Source organism: Leptosomus discolor, chromosome 5 (genome assembly GCF_034619465.1).
Source record: "Leptosomus discolor isolate bLepDis1 chromosome 5, bLepDis1.hap2, whole genome shotgun sequence".
Taxonomy (NCBI): Eukaryota; Metazoa; Chordata; class Aves; order Leptosomiformes; family Leptosomidae; genus Leptosomus; species Leptosomus discolor.
In genome coordinates, this window is record NC_141395.1 from 45,258,483 (window position 1) to 45,270,493 (window position 12,011).

Below are 12,011 nucleotides of genomic sequence, written 5' to 3' on the forward strand. Positions count from 1 at the left end.
AATTAATGTACGAATTCTTGTCCATTTAACTATTAAATAATGCACAGCTAAGGTCAGACAACTGAAATTGCTTTCTTCAGCACGTTTTACTTAAATAATGACATATATTAGTTAAATATTCAGAAGCGTTAAAAAAATTCTTAAATGTCAAGATTCAGACTGCAGTCGATGTTGACTAGACAGATATTAATATAATACCTCCAACTACTATGTTCACCATTTCCTGCACAATACTTTCTACAATTTCTTGCGCCTTCTCTTCACACTCATTGCTTTCGCCATCGTACGTTCCTCCATCAGCTTTAGAAAGATCTTGAAAAAGAAAAATGAACCCAAACAAATATTAATGAGAAACTCAGAAATTAAGGAGATATTTTACTTGCATTTGATATTTAAAAATTCAATTACAAATCTATTAATAGGAGAGTATATGTTTAAAAAAGCCATGTTTGGATACTTTGAAAATAGCATTAGCAGAACATAAGCATTCCAGTGTTTAAGCTGTAAATGGTAATTAATCCACAGGCCTATACCACAAAAAAGACATCAATTTCATATTTTCATGTACATTAAACACTGAAAACTTCCTAGTTTTGAGATGTTATTCTCAAAAACTTTCACAATATTACAAAGGTGCAAAAAAGAATCTTTGCTACAGTGACCACAACAGAGCGTAGGACTAAAGTATACTCATGATAAAGTTTAACAGTGATAACAAGAACAACAGGTATTTTGCATTAGTCAACTATTTGAAAATATATGCCGGACTCCAGATTTGGGAGAGGTGAAAAACCAGATAATCCTCAAGGCTTTCTTTTTACAGACCTTTTCCCTCCCTCCATGAAACAGAAATACACACTGATTACTTTCTGCTGCTGTTGCTTGGTCAGCTTCCGTCTGTTCGTTTTCAGCACTAGAAATATCAGATCCATTTTCTGCCTCTGTATCTTCTTGAACGTTCTTGTCCACATCATTTGTGCTGTGGTCAAGCTCTCTCTCATGTTCTTTGGACAGCTGATCAGTCTGTGTTGGAATATGTCTCAACTGAGGTGACTCAGGCTCATGATGGCTTACTGGAGACTGCTGTAGATGGTGTTGCTGTCTTTGTCTTTCCTTTTCCATCTGTTTGGCTTCCTGAAGCTACAAAAGCATCACAATCACACAAGAATTTCACTATCAAAACAAAACAATGAGCTGTATACCTATTGTATACATTATTTTACAAACATGAAATCCCTACTGTCTCTGCTTACACAGTGCCCTCATAAAGCTGTAACACTTTAAGAAAATGCACCCTTTGTATTATCATAAATAATTTTAATATAATGGGATGAACTTTTGCAAGACGACTGCTTTCCAACTATACATATTACACTTAACTATACCTTCACTGTGGAAGAGGGATGACTAAACTACACATAGACCACAAGCTCTCTGCCTGCCCTATAAGTTCAGCCAGCAGATGTGACAATATACAAGGACTGCATGAAGAAACATCAAAGCAGATTTTATTCTTTTTTTGAAAGCTCTCTCAAGGAGAAATACATTGGAAGACTTAAGAGTCTTCTGTTATCCTACAAGCACGTGGTATTAAGACTAAAAAGGCAACTGGCTAAACATCCAGGGGAAGAAAAAAAAAAAAAACAACAACCACAACAAAACGGGACTTAAAATTGAGAAGAACAGCACTTCCAAAACACTACAGAACACAGATCCTCAGGAAGAAATCATCATACTTAAAACTGTAAGGCAAAGGCTATTTTAGTTTTGTGGTTCCTGTAATTCCCAGAAAGGTAAGAATTTCTGTAACTTGTCTAATGGATTAAGACAAAAGTCATTAAAGCCAATCCAAAGCACAGTGTCTTTGAGGCAATGCTCTAAGGACTGGCTTTCTATCCCTGCAGAGCCTAGCATCGACCAAAGTTTTGTAACTTTTTACACTATTCTTTTGGCGACTATGATCTCAGCCCTTTACTTTTCCACTTTAAAGTATTCTATGCTGCACCTTTTGGGGTGCTATTGATCCCCAGGTAAATACTACCTTTCAAATTACAGCTCAAATAATTCCTTCCAGCATTTGTTAGCTATCTTGTTAAAATAACTGCCCTGAGTGTGCAAAACAAGCAGAACTGCTAATCAACTTGCATAAAGACTGGACCTGTAGTCCAGCAAGAATGAAGACTTCCATTGTGGAACAAGAATAACAATCCTCTTGACAGCCTGACAATAGAAACTGAAGTTGCATACACCCATTAAATATAGAGGACTACCATGAGAAGTTTAAATCCTATACACCACCCCCCACTGCTCAAAAACATATTTCACACCTCTTTCAGAGTGCAAAACGCAAAAAGAACAATATAAGATACTTTTTTTTTCAAAAATACGTTAAGTTAGGAAAGCCAAAAAACTTTAATAATAATGACAAAACAAATCTCTCAAGCTGGTTTGCTTTCAAGAGCTAGTTTCTATATAAAGATACTCACTGCTTGATTTTCCATACGTGCAAAAATGACATTCAGCATTTGTGTTAGAGTGGCCTTGGCTGTGGTTTGATTTATGAGATTTTTGCTTGCTAGATAGATATTGTAACATGTTCTTACAGCCTGTAGCACTGTTCCTTCGTGGATTTCTATGTGTTGAGATGTTACTGCAGTAAGCAAAGCCTAAATAAACAAACACACACACATATTTTCCAGTCAAAACTTTTCTTGTCCCCCAAATAGTTTGCAAATGAACAAGTATCAAAATACTGCAGTTTAATTAGTCTCCTATGTACTCTTGCAGCCATATTTGAACATCATACATACCAGTTATATTAAATGAGTGTTTTTAATCAACGTATCTAGGAAATACATGTTTCACAGTGTATAACAGCAAGAGGTAACCAATAGAGTTATCAGACCTGCAGTTAGTAAGTCATCCTAGAATTTTCTACACACAAAACATGAATAACAGACTACCTGTTAAAATCTGGAAAGCAAACCAAAGGGTCCAAAAGTTGTTTTACAAGTAAACGTAAATGTGAAGAACAAAGTCTAAGTATGAGATTAGGCAGTTGTAAGTGGGACAATTACCCTTTCTAAACACTGTCTTTGGGTAGATGCTAGAATATTGCATTGTCCTCTGTAGAAACTCACTTCTTTCCTTCCATTTAAGCTAGTATCTGCTTCTCTTTTTTTTACCAAAAAAATACACAAATAAGCCTCTAAAAGATCAGGTAACACAGAGGTAAGGAACACATTGTCTTTATGGGAGGTAGAGGCAGGCTGGATTAAAGAGCAGAAATAGAGGCAGATGAAAGCTGAGGACAGGGTGTGAAGACACTGTCAGAGGTGTTTGTTGGAGAGTGGAAGGAAAGTGAAGGAGCTTGGTCCACAGTAGAACACACATGTTTATACTGATCATTGTACCCCAGTAGAGGAAATCAGGGAATTTTATGCATTAAAGTTTTTGACAGTTAGCGATTTAAAGGGACATTTAGGGTAAGAAAGAACTGGAAGCACTGGAAAGCTCATTCTTTTATAAGTTTATCACAGATAAAAACAAAAGTTATCTTAAGTGTTGTGTAATTTACTCCTCAAACTGTACCTCATTTCTCTTACTGACATTGTCAGTACCTCTGCCCACACATGGCACCAACAAATGGACAAAGAGTATCCATTGCTCACTCAATCCCTTTGAAAATCACTGTACAGCTTAACGGGAAAATCAAAGACCCACCTCACTGAGCAGCTGCTGAAGAGACCCAAATTCTGCTCCTAGATGAGCAGTCCACTTAAGGTCCCTTCTATATTCTGCCCGTGGTGCCTCAGTTCTCTCATTAGTGCCCATAGGGAGGCACATGTATGGATGACTGTACTTACACTTCCTACGGGAGAATATACATTCTTATCTGCGTGACCACTAAACAGCATCTCATGCTACAAAGCAGTATTGCCTAAATGCCCACTAGAATCAAATGAAAAAACATTCACAAAACACCCAACCAACTGAAGAAATCCTAGAGGTAGACAAACTGTAGATAATGGTGCTTGTTAAAGGAACTTAAGTCTCCGAGCACTGGTACTGTTCTTTTTTTCATACCAAAATTCAGTTTACATGTCACCGGCCTTCTAAAAACCAAGAAGTGCTAAGCTGAAACTCATACCACTATCCTTAATTCTTACCCTCTCTGTGCAACAATTCAATACCTCCACAAAATTTATCAATCCCTGCTTCTGCTAATGTAAAAACCATTCAGGGAACAGGTCATATAAAAGCCTTAACAAAACCTAGTGCCTTATCTGGATGGAGATCAGTGATAAGTGGTGTCCCTCAGGGGTCCATATTGGGACCAGTACACTGTTTAATATCTTCAGCAATGACACAGACGGTGGGATTGAGTGCACCCTCAGCAAGTCTGCAGACGACACCAAGCTGTGTGGTGCAGTTCGCACACCTGAGGGACGGGATGCCATCCAGAGGGACCTGAACAAGCTCGAGAAGTAGGCCCTTGTGAATCTCATGAGGTACAACAAGGCCAAGTGCAAAGTCCTGGACTCAGGTCGGGGCAACTCCTGGTAGCAACACAGGCTGGGCTATGAAGGGTTAGAAACCAGACCTGCAGAGAAGGACTTAGGTGTGCTGGTGGACAAAAAGTTGGACATGAGCCAACAATGTGAGCTTGAAGAACCATATCCTGGGTTGCATCAACAGAAGTGTGGGCAGCAGGTCAAGGGAGGTGATTCTCCCCCTCTCCTCCGCTCTGGTGAGACCTCACCTGCAGTGCTGCATCCAGCTCTGGAGCCCTTGGTACAGCAAAGACACAGACCCATTGGAGTGAGTCCACAGGAGGGCCGCAAAGACGACCAGAGAGATGGAACACCTTTATGAGCAAAGGCTGAGAGAGTTGGGGCTGCTCAGCCTGGAGAAGAGAAGGCTCCAGGGAGACCGTATTGCAGCCTTTCAATACTTAAAAGGGGCTTACAAGAAAGATGGGGACAGACTTTTTAGCAGAGCTCTTTGCAATAGGACAAGGGGTAACAGTTTTAAACTAAAAGAGGGTAGACTCAGGCTAGTTATAAGGAAGAATTTTTTGACAACGAGGGTGGTGAAACACTGGCACAGGCTGCCCAGAGAGGTGGCAGATGCCCCATCCCTGGAAACATTCAAGGTCAGGTTGGACGGGACTCCGAGCAACTTGATCCAGCTAAAGATGTCCTTGCTCACTGCAGGGGGGTTGGACTAGATGGCCTTTAAAGCTGCCTTCCAATCCAAACCATTCTATGATCTCTAAATCAATGAGTCTGCCACGAAAAACCTATTTATACATTTAAACCATTCACCACCTGTCCCTTCCCCTCTCCCCTTAATACAAGGACCTTCCACACTGGCCTACACATGTGATTCCATGTGTCGTATTTTCATGTATCTTTCATTGAGTGTTGCGCTGTTCCACCTCTACCTTACTGCTAGAAATTCTCGTGGGGGGGGGGGGGGGGGGTGAGACTTGCAGATAGTGAGTTAAAACACACTGAACCTCATTAATTAGAGCTGCACATCTCCTCTGATCAAGTAACATATCTATATCCCCTACACCACAGTACTCTCAGACTCCAAAATTTATTCCTAAAGCTACTCAGATCAATTACAGCTCTGCTGACTTCTCCAACTCTTTCCTACATGTTTCAGGAGCAAATGCCATCACCACGAAGGCAGGTACAGTGATTAGAATCTGCACTCTCCAATTTGGCTGGAAAGGCTGCGCACCTGTACGGACTTTAGTATTCTTTCAAGTTTTGTGCATCAAAGTCCAAAAGGCCAAAACCGAAAGCTCCCTTAATCTTTCACTAGTAATTCTGTAACAGAATTAACCTTGAAGAACTGTGTCTATGCTAGTTTAAAAAAATAAAATCAGTAACTCTTGAAAACAAGACAAACAGGTGGAGCCCTGGCATAAACAGACAGCTATTTTTTCCAAAGCACTCCTGTTTGGGTCCAATACACCAAGTATTTAGTTTTAGTTCAGATTTCTTTCACCCAATTCCAACGGATAACACCAAGAGAAACACACTTACAATATGCCAGTTTAAGAACCACCTACAACTTCTCACTTGGAATATAAGGAATGTGGCTGCCTAGGACTTGGGACACTAACAAAAAGGTGCAGGGGAATCAAATCTCCACCTCTTTCGTTCTAGCTGTCATTCATAAAGTTACTCCTTTGTGTAACCTTCTGCCTCCTTGTTAAGTTCAGGTGATTAAGAATCTGATATTTGAAAGTCCAATTCTAACTTTCATCTCAGGACAGTAAAGTCTTTTCCCAACTTTTAAGAATAGGAGACAATGCCTGCTAGTAGAAAAAGATGACAAGGCTACAGTGGATTATGTGCTCTTTTGTTTGAATTGGCTTAACAGCCTAAATTTCCTAAGTTTCTTCAGCATGCTTGTTATGACTACTAGAGCTTGGTTCTTTACACACCACCTGAAAAGGGCATGTGGAGGCAAACAAATGTTTACACCCACACAAAGACACACCTCCTTAATATATTAAATCTGTCTTTCCAGCAAGGCATCTCCTTGCAGGTATCTACCTATTAAAGAGTTCACCTTGACTACAGAGGTCCTGACAGTCACTTCTTTCAGTTTCTTTCCTTCTCAGGCACAGGAAACAATGAAAGCTAATGATTAACGTACAGGTTTGCAAACTGATAAGCATTTTTAACTTTGATCATTTGCTAGTATCTTTCATATTCCTGTGAAGTTAGAGCCATCCTCAAGCTATCAGTCACACTTACTGCATGTCTCAATGCCTTTCCTTTTCCTCTACTATCACAATCTAGCAGAAACGAGAGAACAAACATGAGACAGGAAATATTTTACAATCACTTTCTGACAACATCCTCCCCTCTTGGGAGATTTCATTTAGGGCTCAATTTCACTGCATGCCCCAAACAATGTCACCTCATTCTGTATCATAAAAAGAGTACATCATTACCACAGCCAGCGTGACAAAGAACCCCGAGAAACCACCCAGGTTGCAATCAGGACCACCATTCCTGCTTCTCTGAAACCCTCATCAACTGAGATGTTAGAAAACTAATCCTTCCCTTTCTTGCTTTAACAGTTTTCATCAGATTACTCCCCAACCTTACTTGTGGCCAAATGACTACTAGGTCCAACGCAAGGAGGAAGACAGGAGACAGACGAGTAGAACACAACCACCTCAGCAACAGTCCCCAGTTAAGCAGGATTACGCAAAATCTCAAACTGCTACATAGCAACGCATGTCCTTGAGAGGTGAACAACAAAAGCTCTGCCTTCCTCCCAGCCATGCACTCGTACTGCTTACTCTGCAAGAGGTCTGGGGCATGAAGCCATCTTTGCTATTTTAATGGCAATGCATTAATACAATTAAAACCAAAACAGAACAGGAAAACCTACACATCCTTTTCTGGTGTTTGGGTTTTTTTGTTTGTTTATTTTAAAAGTGATTTTACTTGTTTCAGAGTATTAAATGCATGATAGGACAAGGCATGGGGGAGGACAACATCTGGGACCAAAGCCTGTACAACAGAAAAATGCCTCTCTGCAGAGGTCAGAACAGCAAAGCTCCTGCAGTGGCTCCGCCGACTATGGCGCTGCAGCATCAGGTTGACATTTTCTATCATGGTAAAGATTTGCTGCTCAAGGCTTTTTGCAGCCCAGTTCCTACTCCTTCTGGTCACACTTAACTCATCTGTTTTCATCCAAGTATCTCCAGTGTGAGCTACAGAGAGACAATAATAAAATAAAAAAAAAAGGCTACTTTACTGTACTCCACCCCTTTGCTGTTCATTAGGCATGGAAGGAAATCTTTGTAAAAACATTGTTAGCACCATCTCATTATGCTTCAGGTCCTTCCACAGAAAGCCTTCTTTGCCACAAACCCTGCAAAAATATCAGCAGCCGTCAAGTTCTTGTCCTGAAACTGCTGCCATCCTGACTTTGAGACTGTTCTCTTAAGCCTTCCTTCCAGTCGTTCATATCTATTGTTCTGTATTTGAGAAAGAACCTATTCTTCTCTGCCTCTACCTAATAGCTAGAAATAAAGCTTGTTAATTTTTATAAACCACCATCAGATGGGTTTGATAAAGGAGAAAAAAACTTCAGGATAGTTCCTTGAGTTAAACAGTATCGATTTTTGCATGACACCTTTTTTTTTAAAAAAAAAAACTTTAGCCTGAAGCATGTTTGCCTATTTAGTGATTTTCCTATTATGTAAAATGAGTGTATTAGAACAGTACAGAAGTATTGTCATTTGTGAGGCAAAGCTAATGTAGTTTAAAAAGTAAACTAAATTAACACTATTTCTCTGCTAAAAATGTCCAGCAAGTCTCTGTACCTGTACACTCACACTGAACATTCTGCAAGAACAGAATGGTTAAGGCACAAGAAAGTAACTACAAACAGGAGGAACAACTTAAGAACACACAAGAGGCAGATGCACCTACATATAGAATGCCAGGAAGCCTAGTTTTCAACTCAGGGTCATCCTTTTCTTCCTCTTAGCCAACTCTAATCATCTAATCTTTGGAAGTTTTACGACACAGTACAGGCATCATCTGATCAGCACAGGCTTACTTTGGGTAAAATACCCCTAATTCAGTTGTCTGTGGACTCTTGAGTACTTGAGACAGGGGCCTTAGCCCCTCTCTCTACTGTAATTAGCATCTGGAACCACTTAATTCTGTTTTCTTTGAGAACAGCTATAGGGTTATTTTCAATAATGAATTTTTAAAACATAACTTGAAGTCTAAACATTAATTTATAATGAAATAATGTGTTACTATGGGCTGACTTTTATAAAAATGCAGGAGGCTTAAGTCCTTAAACCACAAAGCAACAAATACATCAAATAACCTTTACAGATAAGTCATTCTTTGTGTACGAGCAACACTAAATAAAAACCAAAAAAACCCCCCTGATACAGAGTGCAGTAATACAACATTTTCTTTGTGAGCAAGTGATAAGATTATCTGTTGCTTTTTACCATTTCTGAATTATTCAGTCATTTATGTTACATATTCACCGTACCTTTAAAAGACTTATGTTTACCTAACTCAGTTTACCAACTTTAAAGACCTATGGAAACACACTTATATAAGGGTATGAAAAATAGAAAAATAGTGTTTGCTTCCAGTGCGATTTCACAGTCAAGACAGTAATTTAAATCAAGTGTAATATCCTAGATTCTACACCAGATTTCAGTAATAATGGATCACTAAGGGTCTTCTCAATTTGTAATGTGTTTTCACACAAGTTACGTTAATATTCTTTCAAATCTATCATCATTCTCCTTATTCCTCAGAATTAGTCAGCTTTTACCGTTTTCCCATTCTGTAAGCAAACAATGAGTTGTTCTTTATTTTTAGCTACGTTTCAAAAGGCAACTTCTGCAAGCAATGCTTGATTCAACTTTCCTTCCTCCCTTAACACTGATCATACTGATAGTGTGACTAGCTGTAAAAAGACATATACAGGAGTTGACCTTATGAACAGTCTATTGCACACGTTAGACTCAGAAAGCAGTCACTCAAGTAACATTCAACTTTTCAAACTACAGCTATCAAGCACGCACAAAAATTTTTCTCTGCCAAACATGAGCAAGTTAAGCTGTAGCAGTATCTAAATAATTACAAATACCCACTACACAGCAGACCAAGGAAAGAAAACACAGATGAGGATAAACAGCTGATCTCATGTCCCACCCTTCTTCCTCATCCCCGTTCCTTCTTTATAGACTTTTGGAAAAAAAAAAAATGTTTCTCATACATTGTAGTTTGTCAGAAACAAAAAGGCCTGACAGAAATGTAAACAAGAACTTCAACTGAAACCTTGCAGTCAACAGGAATTCTGCACACGCACACCCCACAAATGCCACAGGAGGCACAGACGAGCAAGCCTGAAGGCAAAAGGGTTCAATCAAGAGAGACTGTTTTAAACATAATTTCAATAGATGATTTTCAATGGCAGCACTAGCCTAATTACTTGCTTTCCTTCTGCCCCAGCAATCCCCACGATAACAACTGAACAAAAATTTGCAGTGTTTCACATCAAAATTACACCAAATCAAACTAGAGAAGGCAAGCAAAAGGCCAGTTTCCCAGTTTGGTTCATCACGGGAGTCTGCAGATGAGGAAGGATTCTTCAGATGAGGCGGGGATTACAGAGATAAAACTGCAAGCAGAAACAGCGGCAGAAAAGGTAAAGTGGCCACCAGCTGTCAGACCTGCTGCCAGATAGGTCCCTTTTTTTGGTATCTAAGCTTAGAGGTAAAGTACACTCCACAGTCTCAGCAAGATTATTTCCCTGGTAGTCAGCAGAAACATATTTTTGGAATGTCTAAGTGGCTCTGGTAGTTCAGAACCTGCTTAAGACGACTCCACCACTGGAAAGCCACTCAGCAACTAGCAAACAGCACCGCGTATGAACTCTTATCCAACCCCAGCTCCCAGATCTCAGACTGAGAGCAGCACGCTATGTAAGGGCCCTTCATTCAGCATGCAGAACCAAGGTCACCCTCCAGGAAGGAAGGTGCCCAAGTGATCACAGTTCTCAGATTTTACCGTGGTGTTGGTGACGCAGCTGTCCCGCAGGAGCACTACTCATGTTGTGCATAACAGCCTGGGAGCACTGGCACAAAAGCAGGAGACCCAGGTCCCCTGCCTTCTGTCTCCCTGACTGAACAAAAATTCTTCAGAGAACATACGAATCACCAGGACCACAGAAGAGTTTGAAAAGACACGTGATCCATCCTTCAAATTATACTGGAGAAGCGGGGTTCACACTCAGCCCTAAACCAAATAGTTATGAAGCCTAAGAGAACGCGACTGACTTATCAGTTTCGTAATTCATCCAAAAAGGAAGTCAAAAGTCCTGGTCTTTGCTAAGGTTATTCTAATGTTGATGCTTTTTAGTGTCCAGTGTACTGGACAAACATGGAGTCAAAGCCAAAACAGCACTCTCCACTTTCCCAAGCATTCTAACACAGCAATTAGTTGAGTGTAAACAGTCAAAAAATTAAGGCATTAAGTGAATTTACACACTTACTGCATTTTACAATTGTTGAAGAATTTACTTTCTCCATTATTTCTTTGGACAGAAGTATCAGCTCACAGATAACCCCGTTCAGGCTGGGATGACCAGAATAAGAAAGCATTCAGAGAGAAGGTATAACAGCGAGAGGGAGATATAATGGTTTCAGCCACATAAGCTTCCCTTTGCAAGATGAAAAATGTCATATATGCTTGGGCAAAACAACACAACAAATCTAGACAACAGCAGCGTACACCAACATTTGTATTAGCTATCTGCTGGAGAAGTGGAGCATCAAGAAAAAGGAAGATTCGAGCTACGAAAAGGAGTAGGAAAACAAACTACATTTCCTTTAGTAAAACAAGTAAATACAATCTGCAAGAAATGTTAACACCTCAGGATACATATACACAAGAATACAAGGTAACAAACACTCCATTCCTCATAACTAACTTTAATTGTACTCTGCATGACTGCTTATCATCACAACCATTCAAAGCCTACTGTTCCAGGAGTAGGGTATGGTATTTGCACTAGGTAGAAACAACTATTAGTTGGCATAATTTCCCATAATAAATACCCATAATTAACAGGAGCAACCAGAAAACTGCTAAGGTTCCCCAGAAACACTTGTTTGTACAAACTCTACATGCAACATTTACATAAGCTATGGAAAGAAACCCTGGACCTCCTTCAAGCAAAAGTCTATGAGACAGCAGCACAAAGCTACCATGGTAACGGCTGACTGCCAGGTTTAATTGCATTTCATAAAATAATTCCAAAATGGATTTAAAAATCTGCTGCTTAATTACCATCTTCCCCACTGGGAGTGCAGGATTATTTGATAGTTAATTCCTCACCATTAGAAAGCTACACTGATATGCTGTGAATGAAATTTCACCCAGTGGTATGCGCACAAGACTTCAGGTCACAATCATGAATTCACCCAAAAT

At 39.7% G+C, this 12,011-nt stretch overlaps 1 protein-coding gene across 5 annotated transcripts in view; it reads right to left on the bottom strand.

The window, feature by feature from the left end:
* The window catches only part of ARFGEF1 (ARF guanine nucleotide exchange factor 1), a 95,063-nt gene that overhangs the window by 43,595 nt on the left and 39,457 nt on the right, over nt 1-12,011 (bottom strand). For all 5 annotated transcript variants that reach the window (XM_086465452.1, XM_086465450.1, XM_086465451.1 and 2 more), the window contains exons 5-7: nt 2,487-2,666; nt 867-1,140; nt 199-312 (exon numbers count right to left, since the gene is read on the bottom strand). In XM_086465452.1, the coding sequence (XP_086321578.1) occupies nt 199-312; nt 867-1,140; nt 2,487-2,666 (568 nt within the window). The remainder of the gene's footprint in view (nt 1-198; nt 313-866; nt 1,141-2,486; nt 2,667-12,011) is intronic.